A 22,250-nucleotide genomic window follows, 5' to 3' on the forward strand; every position below is an offset into this window, starting at 1 on the left:
AATTAAAAGTCAAGATTCATAGGGAAAACTGTGTGTCTTATGTGTAGGGATTTAGAGGCAGTCTCTTCAAATTGTCCCAGTATTCATTGATTGGTTCATTCTGCATAGCTGTCATTAAAACAACTTACTGTGATTTTAGGCTCTTAAAGTAAGTTAGAAGCATAATAAAGATGAATTGGTATCTATCTACATATATGTATTGTCAGGATCTAGAATTTTGGAACCATACTTTACAAAAATTTGGTACACATCTGACAGTCTTTCAGATTATAATGAACAGTTGTTTTACAACTGAGCAGTAATGTAATTTTCAGTTAAGTGATGTTTTAGCTGTTTATAATAAAATTTACCATTTTAGCCATTTTAAATTGTACAATTGGTGGATTTTAGTATATTCACAATGTTATACAGTCATCACTACTGTCTAATTCTAGGACATTTCATCACCCATAAAAGAAACCCCATAACTGTTAAGCAGTTACACCCCGATTTCCCCACTCTCAGTGCCTAGTAATCCCCAGTCTACTTTCTGTGTCTATGGAGACATTTCATAAAAATTGAATCATACATTATGTGGCCTTTTACATCTGGCTTTTGAAGTGCATCCACACTGTAACCTAGGAGTGGAGTTCTTGGGTGATGTAGTAAGTCTGTGTTTAACCTTTTGAGGAATTGCAAACTTTGTTCTCTGTACATTTATATTCCCACAGCTATGTAAGAGGATTCCAATCTCTCTATATACTTGCTTTGTAAAAAAATTATAACCATCCTAATGGGTGTGTAGTAGGATCTCATTGTAGTGTTTTTGTTTGTTTGGTTTTTGACACGGAGTCTTACTCTGTCACCCAGACTGGAGCGCAGTGGCGCGATCTTGGCTCACTGCAACCTCCGCCTTCTAGGTTCAAGCAATTCTCTTGCTTTAGCCTCCTGAGTAGCTGGGACTACTGGCGCCCACCACCACACCCAGCTAATTTTATTTTATTTTATTTTATTTTTATTTTTAGTAGAGACGGAGTTTCACGATATTGGCCAGGCTGGTCTCAAACTCCTGACCTCAGGTGATCCATCCTCAGCCTCCCAAAGTGCTGGGATTACAGGCATGAGCCACCGCAGCCAGCCCTCGTAGTTTTGATTTGCATTTCCATAATTACTGATGATGTTGACATCTTTGCATGTGCTTCTTGATCATTTGTATCTTTTTTGGGGAGAAATGTCTATTCATATAAGAGTTTTAAAAATATATATTCTGGTACAGACTCTTAATCTCATATATGATTTGCAATTATTTCTCTCACTCTGTGGGTTGTCTTTTCACTTTCTTGATAGTGTCCTTTGATGCTAAACTACAATTTATCAATTTTTTCTTTGGCTGCTTATGCTTTTGGTGTCATATCCAAGAAACCCTGGCCTAATCCGAGATTGCAGAGATTTACTTTTACATTTTCTTTTTATAGTTTTACCTCTTACACTTGGTTCTTAGTTCTTTGGTCCATTTTGAGTTAATTTTTGTATATTGTGTGAGGTGGGTATCAAATTCATTCTTTTGCATGTGGCCAGTTTTCTCAGCATCGTTTTTGAAAAGACTCTTCTTTCCCGCATTGAATAGTCTTGGCAACATTGTCAAAAATCAGTTGACTGTAGATGCCGGGTTTATTTCTGGATTCTCCATTGTATTCCATTTATCTGTGTGTGTGTCTTTCTGCCAGTACCACACTGTATTGTACACTGTAGTATTGTAGTAAGTTTTGCAATTGGAAGTATGAGTCCTTACATTTTGTTCTTTTGGAAGATTGTTTTGTTTATTCTGGGTTCCTTGAATTTTCTCATGTGAGGTTTAGGATCAGTTTGCCAATTTCTGCAGAAAAAAAGCCAGCTGACATTTAAAGAAAGAATTGCTTTAAATCTGTAGATTAATTTGGGGAGTATTGCCACCTTAACAATATTAAGTCTTCCAGTACCTGAACATGGGACATCTTTCTGTTTGTTCAGGTCTCTTAAAATTTCTTTTGACAGTATTTTGTAATTTTCCAAGTATAAGTCTTGCACTTCTTTTGTTAAATTTATTCCTAAGCATTTTATTCTTTTTCATGCTATCGTAAGTGGAATTGTTTTCTTAATTTCATTTTGGATTGTTCATTGCTAGTGTTTAAAACACGATGGTATATTGATTATGTATCTGCAATCTTGCTGAACTCTATTAACTAATAGATTTTTTTGTAGATATCAGGTTTTTTTATATGGAAGGTAATGTCATCTACAAGTAAAAATAGTTTCATTCTTCCTTTCCAATCTGGATGCCTTTTTATTTCTTCTTCTTGCTTAATTCTTGATTGTTTTCTGGTTGCTGCAAGCTTTTACTTAGGTTTCTAGGTTCCTAAAAATGGATTATTACAGCTTTTGCCAATTTTTTTCTGTTTTTATGGAGGACTGGACTTTGGAGTTTCTCACTCTGCCGTTCTCGCTGATATCACTTATGATGTTTTTATTTAACCTGCCAAACGAGTTCATAATATGAGGGGGAACTGTGTGCCAAAGGTTTTATAGGTTTTATGAAGTTTGTACTTTACTAAATAATAGTTCATATTGAATAATCTACTTTAGTCATTGATCTTTTTAAATGGGCCTTAATTTTGGAATTTAAGTTTTTTGTACCTTGGTGCTCTTAATGTTTGATATTTCTGTTATCTGTGTGTGTGTGTGTGTGTGTGTGTGTGTGTGTGTGTGTGTGTGAATAAGTACCTTTCATGGTCAGTGGGTTCTTAGAGTGAAATTTACTTTTGCAAAAACATTTGGTTAGTTTTATTTTGATGCATGAGATTCACAAATGATTCACTTACAACACTGAAAAATTTATTTAACAAAGATAATTTTTTTTAGCATATTGCAGATTTTCACATTTTCGGTGTATTAGGGTAACTTTAGTTTGTTCAAAATGCTTTTGCATGAATCATCTCACAAAGTGAATGATTGATGTGTGCTTGCTGTTTATTTCCAACCTTTTAAAATAATTTCTTTAACGTTAACAACAGAGAAAAAAGTCTTTTCCCTCCTATTATGGATTCTTTTTTTCCCAGAAAACTTAGTAGATTAATCTTGTGGGATGATATCTGGATGTTAGTTAACAGTTGACTTAAATGGAGATGGTTGGTTACGTTATGTTTCACTTGCTTTTTCTCTTTATAGTAATTTTGATTTTCTTGTGACAAATGAAATACATGGCCAGCATAGAAAATGTAGAAGTTAGAGAAATTATTTATAATTTCACTATGCAAAGATACCTGCTATAACGTTTAGCCTTTCCTAGCATTTATAGATGTGAATGTATGATCTGTTAATGGAGGGAGATTATTTGTTGGGGAAACTTGAAACACTTTATCTCTGCTGTTCCTGCAATTGCTGTGCCCACCTATATCATCACTGATTGGGATCTTGGTCCCATTCTGTAACATTTTTTGCTACTTTCAATTTTTAGACTATTCTCATGTAGATGTAATTAAGACTTAACTCCATGGGTTTTCCTTACCCACCTCAAATGCAGCAAAAGCCATAGTCCTTGGCTACTTGGCTAAGATTGGACACTGTGATCCGGCAGTACTGCCTGCATCCTTTCCCACTCCCGGTCCTTACAGGTATGATGGGATGAGGAGGACAACAAAGGGCAAAATGCCATCTCCTCCTGAGCCAGGCAGTAGACCATCCCTGATTGCCAATAGATTAATAAATTGCTCCAATTTGATTTTAAATGCCAGTGTAAGCTTGGGATTAGGGTTTACATTTTCTCCAGACGTTTAGCCAGTTGTCTTCCTGTCTTTTTGGAAGTATTACATTCTCATTAAATAGATGTCGCTTTCCAAATTATTTGCAATAGCATTGTATCATACTTACTCCGAGGGGTGGGGTAGTGAAAATGAAATGCAGAGACAAACAACAGAAGTTAATTCTTGACCTCTGAGCTTCCAGAAGTTCAGTTTTAGTAATTTTGGCATGATTAAGGATTTTCAAAGGTAATTTTATCTGTGTGGGATTTTTCACTTTGCGTGATAATTTAATAATCTAACCTCTGAGTAAGATGCATTTCTTCATTACATGTTGTGATCTGTTTCTGGACTTTGTGTATTTCTTCATCTATAAGTTTCTGTGCTAGAATTTTACTGTTTTAATTTTTGAGATTTTGTGGTATTCTAACCCAGTAGTGTAAAGTCTCCCTTATTACTTTTTTCCTTCCAGTTGCTATATGTGGGGCATGGGGTGGATGGGGGAGGAGGGTCATTCTGTGGTTTTTCTACTAAAAAAAATTTAGAATAACTTTATGAACTCTTTCCTCCTCCTCTGTCCCACCTCTACACACCCTTCTTGGCTTTTTATTTGAATGACATTAAACCTGTAGCTTAAATTGAGGGAAATTTTATCTTTACAAATACTTTAAACTTCTCATTTAATTTATTTCCTTCTTTCCTCCCTCCCTTTTCTGTCTTCTTTTTGTTGTTGTTGTTTTTGGAGACAGAGTCTCGCTCTGTCACCCAGACTGCTGTGTAGTGGCGCTGCTATCTGGGCTCACTGCAAGCTCCGCCTCCTGGGTTCACACCATTCTCCTGCCTCAGCCTCCCGAGTAGCTGGGACTACAGGCGCCCACCACCACGCCTGGCTAAATTTTTTTTGTATTTTTAGTAGAGACGGGGTTTCACCATGTTAGCCAGCATGGTCTCGATCTCTTGACCTCATGATCCGCCTGCCTCGGCCTCCCAGAGTGTTGGGATTACAGGCGTGAGCCACCGCGCCTGGCCTCTCTCTTCTTTCTCTCTCTCTCTTTCTTATTTTTTGAATGTTCCTCTTCCAAAATCTGTAAGATCTTCATTTAAATCTTGAGTATTTCCAATAATCTTAGAGTGGTTTGTTTTGGTTTTGTTTTGTTTTTGTTATTAACGGGACCTTTTTTTTCCATTATACTTTTCAGTCATTTTATCTTCAGGGACAAATTCTCAAAACGATTATGTAGCAGTGCTGATACTGGTGCAAAGGAAAGCTTTTGCCATTTAAGATACGCTTCACTATGGAGTAGTTTGATTAAAAGTGCTCATAAGGAATAGATAGAAAATCCTTTTTGAAAGCGTCTTTGTAAAAGTCTCAGAGTTGGCTTGTGAAATGGCTCATTTTTGTGTTGTGGTGGTGATACTGTAATGGCTTTCTGATAAAAATGGAATGCTAGTAGGTCACTTATTTTGATCAGCTTTCAGTAAATTGACATTTACTTACATCATCTTAGAGATGACATACATGTTTTGATGATGTGTCTGCTTTGAACTATTTCTTGTTCTGTGTGTTGGTTTTTCAACAAAGACGCTTTGAGCCATTTTCATTTTTTCTTTCAAACAATTCTAGATTTGAAGTTAGTTGATAATTTTAGTTTCAATATATTGTTGTCTAATCATCGTGACTCCCCCAAGTTCTCTTTTAAATAGAGGAAGGTATTGTTCAGATGTATCTTGAAGATTATAATCTTGGTTGATTATTGCCTATTGTCACTTTAGAAATAGATGGTGATAACTTATGACTTGTGTTGTATAACCAGGTAGAAATATTGCTGTCTTCTCTGACCTAGCTTCTCAGAGAGATCATTAATGTATGATATTTAATAAACCATCTTAACAGTGATCAGCAAATTAATAAATTAGACCTCTATTCATGCTTAAATTATCAAAGCTAATCATTTAAATGAGATGTTCTATTTTAATTAAAATTTCTGGCACCATCGTTAATGAGACTTAGAATTTCCACTAGTGTTTTTAGCTCTTACTTGGTGATTAGCTTTGATAGCATAATTATAAATAGAGCCCTTATTAATTAAGTTGCTGACCTTTCCCCAGTTATCTATTTATATACACACAGGCTTGGTAACGTCATATATTAGAGGTGTATCTTATAAGACAGTGGTAAGCAAATTAGAAGTTTTTACTTAAACTAAAACTATCTTTAACAGTAAAAATTTATACATGAGTTTTGTAGTTTAGTTTTTTCCGTCTTTCTTAGATTTCATGTATTAAATGGCTTTTGAACTGTTAGCATTACATTTTAATATTTGGAAAGAAATATTAGCAGAATTTGAAAATTGTGATTATATGTGTAGTACCATAACGATTTCACAGTAAAACATGAAGCATATTTATAAACACACAATCATATATGGAGTTGATACTGAACCCAGAATCTCTTTAACAATCTCTCTGGCAGGGTAAATGGGCCTTTAAACAATATTAATGAATTATTTAAGACCTGAGGACTCTAAAATTAAACCTGAGCATCAGTCATTGGTAGGGTTGCCGTCTGAAAATAAAGGAACAATCTGATTGGCTGCAGATGTACGTAGAAGGAATACTCACCTCCTGAAACAGAACTGGGTGAAAGCAATAGGAAACAAAGTCAAGAAATAAGGAAAGAAAATAGGAGAAAAGAATAGAAATAAGAATGAATAAGAAATTAGAAAAGAAAGGAAGGAAAGTGTGTTTAAACAGCCTAGCGGCCCACAAAACTACAGCGTTGATGGAGATGTAAAGGGATTTCTCTGTCAGAAATATTTTTCTTTTGCAGGCTACAGATGTTTTTCTAAAATTTTGGTTTGGGGGCCTTTGTCTTTCAACTTACTGTATAGGAAGTACCCTCTGGCAGAGGAAAAAAGAGCACATTTTTAACTTGTTGCCCAGAATGCATTTCATTGCAGTCAGTTAGCATGTCCTGTAGTTTTCTGAATTTAAATCACATAAATAGGCTTGGATTTGTCATCACACTTGGAATATTTTAGTGAGTCTATCAAATTGTTGATGGTTGTTAAAGATGATAGATGTTTGTACATTTTTATTTTTATTTTTTGAGATGGAGTCTCACTCTGTCACCCAGGCTGGAGTGCAGTGGTGTAGTCTCAGCTCACTGCAACCTCTGTCTCCCAGATTCAAGCAATTCTCCTGTGTCAGCCTCCCAAGTAGCTGGGATTACAGGCGCCCACCACCACGCCCAGGTAATTTTTCTATTTTTTTTTTAGTAGAGATGGGATTTCACCACGTTGGCCAGGCTGGTGTCGAACTCCTGACCTGAGGTGATCTGCCCACCTTGGCCTCCCAAAGGACTGGGATTACAGGTATGAGCCACAGCGCCTGGCTTTGTTTGGACATTTTTAATTAAAAGTTAAAATGTATTCTCATTGAAAAACACTTTGATTTATCAAAGACTTCAAATCTTGTAAGTTTGTTTTTTTTGAGACGGATTCTCGCTCTGTCGCCCAGGCTGGAGTGCAGTGGCCGGATCTCAGCTCACTGCAAGCTCCGCCTCCCGGGTTCATGCCATTCTCCTGCCTCAGCCTCCCGAGTAGCTGGGACTACAGGCGCCCGCCACCTCGCCCAGCTAGTTTTTTGTATTTTTTTAGTAGAGACGGGGTTTCACCGTGTTAGCCAGGATGGTCTCGATCTCCTGACCTCGTGATCCGCCCGTCTCGGCCTCCCAAAGTGCTGGGATTACAGGCTTGAGCCACCGCGCCCGGCCAAAATCTTGTAACTTTGGAACTAGTCAGGCCTTAAAGATCATTTAACTCCCCCCTTTTAAAAGGAAACTGAGGCACAAAGATATTATAGGACTTGTAACTTAAGCAGTTATTAACTCAAGGGAGTGGAGACTCCTGACATCCCATGCATTTTCTGAAGCATCACACTGCTCTTTAGAGCTCTGTTCCATGAGTAAGATTTATTCTTAGAAAATGAGAAATGATTGCAATTACACAGAACTAGATGTGGGGAAAAGCAAGATTATGTTCTTGTGAAGAATTCAGTCTTCAGTTGTGTAAAATTTGCCTTTTCTTTTTTCTGGGTGGTGGGGAGAAAGCGAGCTAGTTCATTTTAGAATTCTTGATTTCTTGAAATCTATCCAGTTGTAGCTGCTAAATGTTTGACTGCTCAAATGATTAATTTAGAGATTTCAAATATCAGAAATGTACTGAATTTCTCTACATTCTGTAAGAATAAACACACTTTCCAGCATTACATTTTTTCCAAAAGGTGTAAAATTTATTTAGTTGTAGTAATTATGAATCTTCAGAGAAAATGCAAATAGTTATGAGTCAAAGAGTAAACTTTTACTGCAAACTATTTTATTTCCTCTCCACCCCGACATTTGCTCATTATAAGAGCTGTTGTGCTTTATAATTGTTAACTTCACTGTTTCATATTCAAGAAGAGTAAACAAGAGTCAGATAGATTCCAGGTCCAGGTAGCTCCAAATGTCGCAGCAGTGAATCTGACATTTTCTCTGAGATGTAATATTGTATTCATTCTAGTATCCCTTCTATGACCTTGTGTATGGATGTATAGGAAAATAATATTGCTTGGTAGGAAAATACTATTTGTAAATTGTAAGTGCCCTTGCCTCTGAGATGCTTCAAATGGCTTTTTTTTTTAGACCCAAATGGATTTTGGTGCACTGTGTTGCAAAGTCACATTTATTTCAGTATATGGGCATACCTTGTTTTATTGTACTTTGCTTTAATGCATTTCACAGGTACTATATTTTTTATAAACTGAAGGTTGATGGTAACCCCATGTTGAGCAAGTCTAGAAGCGCCATTTTCCCGACAGCATGTGCTCACTTTGTGCCTCTGTATCACATTTTGACAATTCTCACAGTATTTTAAACTTTTCATTATTTCTTTTCTGTTGTGATCAGTGATCTTTGATGTTACTATTGTAATTGTTTTGGGCGATCAGTGTTATGTGTATTCTGACTGCTCCATCGACTTGCTGTTCCTCACCACTCAGTCTCCTTGGGCCTCCCTATTCCCTGAGATACAACAGTATTGAAATCAGGCCAGTTAACAACCCTACCACGGCCTCTATTTAAGTAAAAGGACAAGTTGCATGTCTCTCACTTGAAATCAAAACTAGAAATCGTTAAGCTTAGTGAGAATGGCATGTCAAAATCTAAGATTGACCAAAAGCTAGGCCTCTTATAACAGTTAGCCAAGGTGGGAATGCAAACGAAAAGTTCTTGAAGGAAATGAAAAGTGCTACTTTAGTGAATATATGGATGATAAGAATGTAATGAAATAGCCTTATGGCTGATGTGGAGAAAGTTTGAGTGGTCTGGTTAGAAGATCAAACCAGCCAGAACATTCCCTTAAGCCAAAGCCTAATCCAGAGTAAGGCCCTCACTCTCTTCAATTCTGTGAAGGCTGAGATAAATGAAGAAGCTGGAGAAGACAAGTTGGAAGCTAGCAGAGGTTGGTTCATGAGGTTTAAGGAAAGAAGCCATCCCCTAACATAAAAGTGCAAGATGAAACAGCAAGTGCTCATATAGAAGTTGCAGCAAGTTACCCAGAAGATCTAGCTAAGATCATTGATGAAGATGGCTATACCAAACAACAGATTTTCTGTGTAGACAAAACAGCCTTTTATTGGAAGAAGATGCCATCTAGGACTTTCTTAGGGAGAGAGGAAGAAGTCAATACCTGGCTTCAAAGCTTCAAGGAACAGGCTGACTCTCTTGTTAGGAACTAATGCAGCTGGTGACTTGAAGTTGAAACCAGTACCAGTTTACCATTCCAAAAATCCTAAGGCTTTGAAGAATGATGCTGAATCTACACTGCCTGTGCTCTATAAATGGAACAGTAAAGCCTGGATGACAGCATATCCATTTTACAACATGGCTTACCAATGTTTTAAACCCACTATTGAGACCTACTGCTTTGCTGGTGGGAGAGGGGGGGATTTTTTTTTTTAAAAAAGATTCCTTTCAAAATGTTACTGCTCATTGACAATGCAGTTGGCCACCCAAGAACTCTGATGGAGCTGTACAAGCACATGAATGTTGTTTCCATGCCTGCTAACACATCTGTTCTGCAGCCCATGGATCAATTAGTAATTTTGACTTTCATGTCTTATTATTTTAAGAAATACATTTTGTAAGGCTATAGCTGCTACAGATAGTGATTCCTCTGATGGATCTGGGCAAAGTCAATTAAAAACCTTCTGGAAAGGATTCACCATTCTAGATGCCATTAATGACTCTCTGGCTAAAAAATTTAAGAACAAAAAAATATATACTGTATTGCTAAAAAATGCTTTCTTGTTGCGATTCTTGGAAAGAGATCAAAATATCAATATGTACGGGAGTTTGGAAGAAGTTGATTCCATCACCATGAATGACTTTGAGGGGTTCAAGACGTCAGTGGAGGAAGTAACTTGCAGATGTGGTGGAAATAGCATGAGAACTAGAATTAGAAGTGGAGCCTGAAGATATGACTAACTTGCTGTAATCTTATGATAGAGCTTGGATAGATGAGGAATTTCTTCCCTTTTGAAGAGAAGGGTCTTGCTTTATCACCCAGACTGGAGTGCAGTGGTGTAATCATGACTCACTGCAACCTTGACCTCCTGGACCCCGGCAATCCTCCTACCTCAACCTCCTGAGTATCTGGGGCTACAGGCACATACCACCATGCCTGGCTAATTTTTTTGTTTTTCTGTTTTTGTTTTTTTGTTTGTTTGTTTTGTTTTGTTTTTGGTGTTTGTTTGTGTCTCACTATGTTACCCAGGCTGGACTTGAACTCCTGGCCTCAAGTGATCCTCCCGCCTTGGCCTCCCAAAGTTTTGGGATTACAGGCGTGAACCACTGAGCCCAGTGAGGACTTTCTTGTTATGGATAAGCAAAGAAAGTGGTTTTTTGAGATGGAATCTACTCCTGGGAAGATGCTGTGAACATTGCTGAAATGACAACAAAGGATTTCAAAGGATTTAGAATATTCCATAAACTTAGTTGATAAAATACTGGCAGGATTTAAGAGGATTGACTCCCATTTTGAAAGAAGTTCTGTGAGTAAAATACCATCAAACAACTTTGTGTGCTATAAGGAAATCTTTTGTGAAAAGAAGAGTCAACTCATGCAGCAAACTTTATTATTGTCTTATTTTAAGAAATTGCCACAGCCACCCTAGCCTTCAGCAACCACCACCCTGGTCAGTCAGCAGCCGTCAACATCAAGGCAAGACCTTCTACCAGCAAAAAGATTACAACTTGCTGAAGGTTCATAGAAGTGTTAACATTTTTTAGCAATACAGCATATATTTTTTGTTCTTAAATGTTTTAGCCAGAGAATCATAAGATTAAGGCATATACATTTAAAAAAAAGTCTAAAGAAACAGTGTCTCACTGTGTTGCACAGGCTGGAGTGCAGTGGCTATTCATGGGTGTGATCACAGCTCATTTACGCCTCAAGTGATCCTCCCTCTTCAGCCTCCCAAGTAACTGGGCCTACAGGCGTGTGCCACCATGCCTGCCTTTATATGTTGTGTTTTTTAAAACATATAATGCTATTGCACACTTAGTAGATTATAGTATAGTATAAATATAATTTTTACATGCACTGGAAAACCAGAAAATTCACGTGACTCACGTTATTGCAGTATTAGCTTTATTGCAGTAGTTTGGAACTAAACCTGCAATATTTCTAAGGTATGCCTGTCTCTCTGTCTCTCTCTGTCTCTCTCTGTCTCTCTCTGTCTCTGTCTCTCTCTCTCTGTCTGTCTGTCTCTCTCTCTCTCTCTCTCTCTCTCTCATCCTCCCACCTCAGCCTGCCAAGTAGCTGGGACTGCAGGTGCATGCCACCACACCCAGCTAATTTTTGTATTTTTTGGTGGAGACAGGGTTTCCCTATGTCACCCAGCTGGTCTCGAGCTCTTGAACTTAAGCAGTCTGCCCACCTCGGCCTCCAGAAGTGCTGGGACTACAGGCTGTTTCTAGCTTTTATCTTAGGTTCAGTGGAGTATGCGTGCAGGTTTGTTATATGGGTAAATTGCATGTTGCGGGAGTTTGGTCTGTATCTTTCTTTTAAGGAAAACAATTAATAAAATCTAGAAATCTACTAGAGTTTTGGGAACAAAGATACATTTTTGCTACTGTCATTATGATTGAATTTTATAAGGCTAAAGTGACATTAAAATTACTTTAAAAATTATATGAAAATAATGCAATTTATTTTTTTAAAGTTTTAAAAATAATATGAAATAAATAGTGAAGGACGTCATAGTTACCTAGGCAAGAGGTGGTTGTGGCTTGTGGTATCAGTGGAAATGGTAAGAAATAAATTCAGAATCTACTTTGCAGGTAGAACCTAGAGGAATTCTTGATGGATAGGTTATGATTAGAAATGAAATAAGATTTAAAATTGAATTCTTCAGCCCTGGTAGGGTCATTTTGACTGACCAGGAGCTCCTGTGCAAGGCGCTGCCTTACTGAACAGTACAGACACAAAACATTCCCATTGCCACAGGAAATGGTTTTTGGACAGCATTGCTTTAGAGAAGGACTCACATCCTTCAACTGTGAAATTGTCTATTATTATTCATCTTTTTTTGATAATTTTCTAGCAGTATTTTTCTCCATGTCTCACTTTCTGAAACTTCTTTTGATAAGATGTTGGGCCTCCTAGATTCTCCAAATCTTTATTTCCTGTCATACTTTGTTACCTTTGTACTTTTTCTTACTTTCAGGAAGATTTCCTTGATTTTATCTATAAGCACTTCTGTTGCATTTAATATTTGAACCCTCAGGTTTTATCACAAGAGTTCTTTATTCTGAGCTTTTCCTTTTCATGACATCTTGTTTTCCAAGTGCTGTGCCTTTTCTGAGAGCACCAATTAGAGGGTTTGTTGTTTTGTTTTCAATTTTTAATAAGAACTAAAACAGTGTTCTAAAATATTTTTAAAATATCACTATTGTTTCTTTCTGGGTCTCCCTTTTTTCAACTTATTTATCTGGGACCATCTTTTATGCTGGAGACCTTCCCTAAAAGTCTGGTAATCCTTGATTATCTTTTTTTTATGAGACAGAGTTTTGCTCTGTCGCCCAGGCGGGAGTACAGTGGCACAATCTTGGCTCACTGCAACCTCAGCTCCCTGGGTTCAAGCAATTCTTTTGCCTCAACCTCCCAAGTAGCTGGGATTACAGTCACCTGCCACCACTCCCGGCTAATTCTTGGATTTTTAGTAGAGATCGGGTTTCACCATGTTGACCAGGCTGGTCTCAAACTCCTGACCTCAGGTGATCCGCCTTCCTCGGCCTCCTAAAGTGCTGGGATTACAGGCATGAGCCTCCGCGCCCGGCCGCTTGATTATCTTTCACTAAAAAGCAACTTGGGAGTTTTGTGTATATCACAGGATATATTGCCTGGCAGGCCTTTCGCTGGGGACTTTTTAGTGCTTGAATCCATGTGGAGGACTTCGTTTTCCTGGATTTTGCTTGTCTGTCTCCTTATCTTTTTGTCTGTATTGTAGGTACCTGGCTGGCTGTGTCCGACTAGTTGTTGTGGGGAGGAGTGTAATATGAGTCCAGCTGTTTCCTGTATAGTCTTTCATTTATCCCCCAATTTTATCCCTTCATCTTCCTTTCATTTTATATTAGTTGGCATTTCTCAGGCGCAAGCCTCTGTGGAATTCTGCTAGGTGAATTGTTTCCCTTCTTGGGTGGTAGCTGTAATTTCATTCTTCTTCCGCAGACACCATTCCTCCATCCAGTCTCCATGTATTCTGGAAATGTGTCCTCTATTGATGACCAGTCTCATGGTCTTGATTGTTGTATATCTTTTATATTCATTTATTATTATTTTAGTGGAGTCTTGGGCCAATAGCCACCATTAACTGGGAATCATGCTTTTAAAAAATGATTTTATAGTTTATCAAGTGCTTTTCAATAGATTACATCACATGAACCCATAGATATGAACCCACAGATATGAACCCACAGATATTACTGTTGTAAACTACAGTTTATTCATCACACGTTATCTGGCTTGTTAATAAATGGATGATTTTTAATCTTATAGTGATAGTCCTCTCCTTGCACCATCCTAGTTTTTTCTCTCTAGGGAACTGTACGTATCTAGCAAACTGTAGCATATTGCTTTCCTTAGGCAGAAAATAATTTGAGGGGGAGCTAAATTGAAATAAGTTAGTAGACCCTAAGTGTTCCATAATCAAGGATTTCTTCCTGAAATCTTGGGGAAATTAAATAGATTAGTTTTAAGTAAATGAAGAAAAAAATGCAGCTTATTAAATCTCGTAAGAGTGTTCATGACATGGAAAGATATCGATGATATTTCAATGAAAAATTACCAGGCAGTGTGTAATGTCTCATTTTAAATTATATGTTTAAAGATGTAGCTAATATCCAGTTTTCCCACTTCAGCTATGTTAAGTTGATCACTGTGTTTCAGTGATCAGATGATGTCATTCTGATCTATTGATTTTTAAATTTCCCAGCAACTTTTCAGATTTTAGCAGCTGTCGATGGTTATTGCTTAGATCTGTTGTTTCATTAGAGACGGCAAAATGATTATTTAAAACTTCCTTGAATTTCTTTTTTATTTATTTTTCTTTTATAAAGGAGAACTTTTCCTCACTGAATATTTAATTACTACCTAAAATATAGTCTATATAGAAAGGGTAGGATAAATGTTTAATCCTTGCCCTTTATTAGTCAATTTTCAGAGTAATGAATTGAGGCCTTAGCAGGCCTCAGGATGATCATTGAGGCTTTTTTTTCCCCCTTTCTTTTGCACTTTGAATATTATTATTTGATATCATTATGTATTTGAGTTTTTACTTTATTGTAGTCATTATACATTTTGACACCTTGTCCCCTATCTTTGACCAATGGAAGCTTCTTTATTAGAAATATTAGAAATGTTTTACATTGAGTGAAAATGGAAATACAGCCTGTCCTAATTTGTGTGATGCAGTTCAAGCCATGTCAGAGGGAAATTTATAGCTTATATTAGAATTTAAATTTATAGCTTGTATTAGAATTTAATAAAAGCTTATATTAGAAAAGAAGTAAGATCTCAGATCAGTAATCAAAACTTTTACCCCAAGAAGTTAGAAAAAGAAAAGCAAAATAAATTCAAATCAAGAAGAGGGAAGGGAGTTTCAAGCATGAGGACAGAATTTAATACAATTCAAAACAGAAAAGCAATAAAGGAAAATCAGTAAAACCCAGTTAGTTTTTCAAAAAGATTAGTAAAATTGATAAACCTTTAGCAAGATTGACAAAGACAAAAAGAGGATGCAAACTACCTGTATTAGGAAGGATACTGGGTCACTACAGACCCAGTAGACATTGAAAGGATGGTAATAAGGGAGCACTACAAACAACTCTGTGCACATACATTTTCAGCAACGTATATAAAATGAACCACTTCCTTAAAACTTCCCCAAAGATGAAATAGACGGCATATGGATAGTCTTGTAACTGTTAAAGAAATTGAATTTGTAATTAAAACCTACCAAAAAAGACATCTCTAGGCCCAAATGGTTTTAGCATGGAATTCCTCCAAAAATATGAAGAAGAAAACCACAAACTTACACAATCTTTTCCAGAGAATAGAACACTTCTCGATTTATTGTGTATGGCCAGCATTATTCTGATACCAAAACTAGATAAAGGCAGTACAAAAGAAGAAAACCACAGATCCACTTCCATGAATATCAATGTAAGCATCCTCAGCAAGACATTAGCCATTTGAATTTAGCAATATATGAAAAGAATAATGTACTATGACCATGGGGGGCTTGTCTCTAGAATGCAAGTCTGGTGTGGTATTTGAAAATAAATTAATGTAATACACCATACTAACAATCTAAAGAGAAAAATCACACAGTCATATCAGTAGACATAGGAGAGAAACCACATGCATTTGACAGAATGCACTATCCACTGATGATGAAACTCTTGGTAAACTAGAAATGGAAAGGAACTTCTTCACCCTGTTAAAAGGGCATCTATAACAATCCTGCAGCTACCATCATACTAATAGTGAGAGATTTAATGCTTCTAAGATTAGGAATAAAGCAAGACATTTGCTCTCAACATTCTTCTTCAACACTGTGCTGAAAGACTTAGCCAGCGCAATAAGGCAAGAAAATAAATGGCATTAGGGATTGGGAAGGAAGAAATGAAGCTGTCTCCATTCACAGATGACATGGTTGTCAGTAGAGAAAAAGCCCAAAGAATCTCCCAGTTCCTTGGGAGATTCCTGTAACGAATGTGAATTTAGCAAGGTCACAAGATACAAGGTCAACACACAAAAATCAATCAATCTATCTGTCTCTCTCTCTCTCTCCATATATATATATAAAATATCCAATATATCTAATTTGAAAAGCATTAAAAAATTTTCCAGTTTCGATTTTGCTTTTCTGACATTTAAAAATTGATCATATTCATAACATAATTTGAAACTGAATTTCATATTTTATCTACACATTTATCTCTGTCAATAGCTATAGATAAGTTATACAATACTTCACTGGAGCCTGCTGTGCATGTCAACTGAGTGATTACTTTGGATTTCAGTTTGGAAGATACAAATGATACACATTTTCTATAAAGTTTAATTGAATATTGTCTCTTATATCAGCCTTCCATTTCTTTCTGAGTTTTAGTTTTCTTCCTTTAAGCTTTCTGGTTCATATGTCTATTCATTGTAAAAAGGTTTTTGTTTATACTACTCGTTTGTGTATGTTCATAATTTAATGAAAAGGGGCTTATAAAGTTAACGCGTGAAATTCACGAGAGTATATTGAGTGTTCTGTGTCACCAGGAGACTTGGTTATCATAACCTGCTCTTTCTGAGCCCATATCCAACATTAGTTTTGTACTTTGGTATTCATATATGAAAACTTTAGAAGGTAATCCCCTGAAGATTGTGACTAAACACTCAGGGGATAGTCATAAAAAGAAATACTACATTTCAATTTTAAGAGCTAATTGTCTTCATTGCAAACCTCAATTAAAAAAATAAAAAAAAGATGCACTGCATAGCCATTGTGATCCAGGGTTGTCAGGCATAGAGCACACTGTGCAGTTTAGAAAGGTTACTTACTCCACTCACTACCGTAATTTAATGCCTTAGACAAAGAAATTTCAAATGTGCTGATTATATTCCTAGTCGACACTAAATTAATTTGGATGGTTAATATTCTAGAAAACCAAATCAAATTCATAATGATTTGACCATTGAAAACAATTGCCTTTAAAGCAGAGTAAAATCAAACATGAATTGAGATACTATGCTTAGAAACATGTATAAAATTATATGAAAAAAGAAATTAATTAGATGGCAGTACTACCTCTTGTCTTCCTCCATTCAATAGCTAAGACTTTGGAAATGGAGGCACTCAAAACTTAATAGTGAGAGAAGTGTTCTCCTCCCCACTTTCCTGCCTCTCTGCACAAGGGCAGCCAGTCCAGACCCATTTTCTTCTCTAGTTTATATCCTAGTGGTTCCATCTACTTTGACTTAATATTCTCATTGCTTACCCCCACAATTTTCACATTTAATTGGCTTGATAACATCTGCTTGTGCTATTTTATATTTCCAGAAGCCATCCTGTTATTGCTGTGCCAATTCATCTCTCTGCCTTCTTTTTAATCCAACCTCCAGTTCCTGATTTTCAATTATTGCTAACAACATTGGTGAAAGTACAATTTCTGAGAGTCATAATTGACCGCAGACTGAACAGCAAATTTATTATTTGCTATCCAAAAAAGAAAAGAGGAAAAAGAAAGGGGCAATAAAACACCAATTCCATTCTGTCATTTGAGACTGAACATGGAATCTTATCTTGATATATTATATTAAAATAATTATATAGCAGTGAACCCTTCCTGTGTGCCAAGAACTGTTGTAAATGCTATGCATCCTTATTTAATTCTCCCAACAATCCCAAGATGTGGGGACTGTGGATAATTCATGTTACAAAGAAGTTAAATCAATTGCCCAAGGTGACACTGCCAATAAAAGTCGGAGTCTGAAGTCTAACACAGACAGTCTGGCTTTAGATGGAGACTGGCACCTAACCACTGCTGTACATTGCCTTGCCGTTAGAATTGACTCTGAATATTGATCACAAGAATCTGGCAAGAACAAATTGAACAGCACTTGGGTAACTATAAAAAAATTTTGACGTGGCTGCCACATAGATCTTGTTAGAAGGGTTAAAGGAATTTGGCTTGTGCAAATACAGGGAGTTTAGGGAGGAGAAAATATACTGAATAAGTTAATTGGGTTTCAAACATATAAAATATTTTTTTGAATAAATGAATGAGTATTCTGTGTCATTTGAGGTTTGACTAAAAGAAATGCAGTGGAGTCTAGTCAAGAGTACTTACGTTGGACGGGAGGAATCCCATCTTGCCATCAGGTCTAAAGAAAAACAAATTGTGATGTTATAAAGGAAGGACCCAAGAGATAAGTCTAGAATAGATGACTCTGCTCAAGAGGGCCATGACTCAATCGACTGTACTTTACCCATTTAATTTTGATCGGATTTGCGCGTTCATACTTTTTCTTAATCTACTATTATCTAAAATGTCAATAGGATTTTAGAACTGCAAATAACTACTTCAGTTCCCATATTCTACAGATAAGAAAACAGAATCAGAAATCAGACATGTATTGTCAGGACTATGCAGTGAGGAACAGAACTGAGTTTTGAGCCCAGGTCTTCTGACACCATGTCCAGAGCCTAGCCTGCCCCCCTCCTCCACCCTTTTTCTTTTTGGTGGGAGTAGGGTGGAGGGAGGGTTTCACAGTCACAGAATATTCTTGAGAATTTTTACTTTATATAGTGAGATTGCTATGGAGTGAAAAGAGAGAGGACTATGGCACAAGGTGCACTGATTTATGAAATGTTATTTTTCTTTGTGTAAGGTGCACTGATTTATGAAATGTTATTTTTTCTTTGTGTAGTATGAGCCCAGAGGACCTGGTCGGCCCTTGTACCAAAGAAGAATCTCATCTAGCTCAGTTCAACCTTGTTCTGAAGAAGTAAGCACTCCTCAAGACAGTCTGGCTCAGTGTAAAGAGCTTCAGGACCACAGTAATCAATCTTCTTTCAACTTTTCATCCCCGGAGTCCTGGGTAAACACCACCTCATCTACTCCTTATCAGAACATTCCGTGCAATGGATCCAGCAGGACAGCTCCGCCCAGAGAGTTGATAGGTAAGACAGAGTTGGTGGCTAAAACTAATCTCTACTCTTCAGCTCCCAGATATCTGTGGAATTTTTGGGTTTTTTTCTTCAGGGCTGAGTGGGGCAAGTGGGAGTTGGTTAGATTAATATGTTTTCAAGGATTTGTTGTCAGTAAAGTGTTGACAATTTGCTGTGTAATAGAGTCTGGCCACGAGAGAGACCAGTAAAGTCTAACATTTTGAGATTTAGGAATCCTGTGTTTATTCCTTTATTCTGATAAACTGTAGAACTTCATGGCTAAAGAATAAAAAGGGCATAGAAAGAGATTGGAATGGATAAGACACTCTAAACTTGTACTGTCTGATGGAAAATCTAGAGTCTTCCTCTTTAGCCTTAAAGATGAATGCACTTTGATCTTTCCTCTGTTCTCTTTTTTATATTGAATATAAAGAAACTAATTATATTGCTTGAATTCTCTAATTCCTTCTCTTTGTATGCTGTAGACGTTGATCTTTGTGAACAAGTGTGAGATCTTTGTGTGGTGAATTTTTGCCCAGTAGCATCAATTTTTTATTTGAAACAAATTTTGTTCATCTTTAGAATGTGAATCTATTGTTTCCGTAACTGGCCCATTTTTGAGTATGTGCCATGCAAGCATATTTTTAGAACAATAGACGTGGTAGAGAAAAAAAAAAAAATTTAAAGCTTTTGCTTTTATTTCCTGGCAAAAGACATTGTCATTTTAATCTTTAAACATTTGTTAGTACCTGTTAGGAGTAAACTGCTGTATTTTGCCTCGGGTTGCTTTGTCTTTTGTTGTTGTTTTTGAGATAGGGTCTCACTCTGTCGCCCAGGCTGGAGTGCAGTAGTGCAATCTCGGCTCACTACAACCTCCACACCCCAGGCTCAAACGATCCTCCTGCCTCAGCCTCCCAAGTAGCTGAGACTATAGGCATGTGCCACTATGCCTGGCTAATTTTTGTGTTTATTTTTGTAGAAATGGGGTTTCGTTGTGTTTCCCAGACTGGTCTCAAACTCCTGAACTCAAGCGATCTGCCCACCTCAGCCTCCCCAAGTGCTGGGATTACAGGCATGAGCCACCGTGCCTGGGTGCTTTGTCACTTTTTTGTTTCTCACTCTGTCACCCTGGCTGGAGTGCAGTGGTGCATTCTCAGCTCACTGCAACCTCTGCCATTCGGGCTCAAGCGATTCTCCTGGGTCAGCCTCCTGAGTAGCTGAGATTATAGGCATCTGTCACCATGCCCAGCTAATTTTTATATTTTTAGTAGAGGTGTGACTTCACCATGTTGGCCAGGCTGACCTCAAGTGATCCACCTGCCTTGGCCTCCCGAAGTTCTGGGATTACAGGTGTAGCCTGCTTTGTCACTTTCAAAGTATAAATAGTATAAATACACTGGTATAAATACACTCATGTTATATTTGAATTTCCTGGCAAACATCTACATTACAAATCAGTGATGATAATTTGTTACTTTTTTGGTTGTTTTATTATAATTTTTTTAAAAGATAACATCATTTCTCTTCTTCTTTTCTTTCTTTCTCTTTTAACCTAAGTTTTAGGATAGCTTTTGGCCAAAATTAATAAAAAGCTGACCCAAGCTGATAAGGTAGAAAGTTCCTGAGCAAATGCTCATGTCATTTATGGTATCATTTCTGCAATGATTTTCTTTTTTATTTTCTTCATTGCTTGGAGACGTACTGTGGTATTTTTAAATTGAAAGTATCACTTAGTTAAGCATTAAAAAATTAATTCAAATCATGAGTGTCCTGAAGCACAACTTCTTGTTTATCAATTTTTTATTTTTAGAGAATTGTAGTAGTGGTATCAGACATAAAATAATTACATGAGAGACTTCTTACTGAAGTTAGAAATTTATTTCTTGAGCTTGAAGAAAACTGTTTATATCGGTTTGAAATTTTAAAAAGATCATTGTGTTTGATATGGATATCAGTTTACAATTAAACTGTAAGCCTAAAATAGAAACCCCATCTTTGGCCTTTTTAAACTTTGAATTTCCCATTTTAACACTGAATACACTTTAGGCTCTTAGTAAATGCTTGTGAAGAAAGGAGATAATGAAACTAGATTCTTTGAAATTAAGGGGGTGAGCCAGTTGCACTGCAGAGGGTGGGGAGTCGCTCCTCCAACACAGGTATGTTTGGTTTCTGTTCACTTACCTGGTGACAAGACATATTTTAGCAGACATTTTCTTTTAATGCATGGGATGAAAATTTTAGAGTAGAGATGTGTTTTTTGTTTTGTTTTGTTTTGTTTTGTTTTGTTTTGTTTTTGAGATGGAGTCTTGCTCTTGACACCCAGGCTGGAGTGCAATGGCACCATGTCGGCTCACTGCAGCCTCTGCCTCCTGGGTTCAAGCAATTCTCCTGCCTCAGCCTCCCGAGTAGCTGGGATTACAGGCGTCCGCCTAATTTTTATATTTTTAGTAGAGACTGGGTTTCACCATGTTGGCCAGGCTGGTCTAGAACTCCTGACTTTGTGATCTGTCTGCCTCAGCCTCCCAAAGTGATTACAGGCGTGAGCCACCGCGCCCAGCTGAGATGTGTATTTTGAAAAATATTCGTTGTAAGACTAGTGAAATTCATAGTTTCAGAGAATGTTTTCTCTTATTGGGAATATATACATGATTAATTAGTAGCGATCTTGTATTCATGGTTAGACAAGGATGTAGGCATTAGGTTAAACTGCTTCTAAAATATTATTTTCTGAGTATTTATTTAATTGAAAAAAATTTAAAACTAGGCTGGACATGGTGGCTCACACTTGTAATCCCAGCACTTTGGGAGGCCAAGGCAAGTGGAACACCTGAGGTCAGGAGTTCAAGACCAGCTTGGCCAACATGGTGAAACCCCATCTCTGCTAAAACTACAGAAATTAGCCAGTCATGGTGATGCGTGCCTGTAATCCCAGCTACTTGGGGGCTGAGGCAGGAGAATCACTTGAACCCAGGAGGCGGTGGTTGCAGTGAGCCGAGATCACACCACTGCCCTGCAGCCTGGGCAACAGAGCAAGACTTCGTCTCAAAAAAGACAAAACAAACCAAAAAAAAAAACCAGTTAAAACTAATTACATTGCTATGAAACAGAGAACATTGTTAAATAAGTCTTAATAAAATAAATAAAAATAGTAAGTTATTGAACAACCAAAGCCGGTTTTTTTTTATATATTATTTTAGACAGCAAAGAACATTTTTTTTTTTTTTTTTT

The 22,250-nt window shown here is 37.0% G+C and overlaps 1 protein-coding gene across 3 annotated transcripts in view; it reads left to right on the forward strand.

The window, feature by feature from the left end:
* The window catches only part of HELZ (helicase with zinc finger), a 173,917-nt gene that overhangs the window by 146,273 nt on the left and 5,394 nt on the right, over nt 1–22,250 (forward strand). For all 3 annotated transcript variants that reach the window (XM_017855843.1, XM_017855841.1, XM_017855842.1), the window contains one exon: nt 18,782–19,034. In XM_017855843.1, the coding sequence (XP_017711332.1) occupies nt 18,782–19,034 (253 nt within the window). The remainder of the gene's footprint in view (nt 1–18,781; nt 19,035–22,250) is intronic.

The sequence above is a fragment of the Rhinopithecus bieti genome, unplaced genomic scaffold (assembly GCF_001698545.2).
Source record: "Rhinopithecus bieti isolate Rb0 unplaced genomic scaffold, ASM169854v2 scaffold_39870, whole genome shotgun sequence".
NCBI classification, from domain to species: domain Eukaryota; kingdom Metazoa; phylum Chordata; class Mammalia; order Primates; family Cercopithecidae; genus Rhinopithecus; species Rhinopithecus bieti.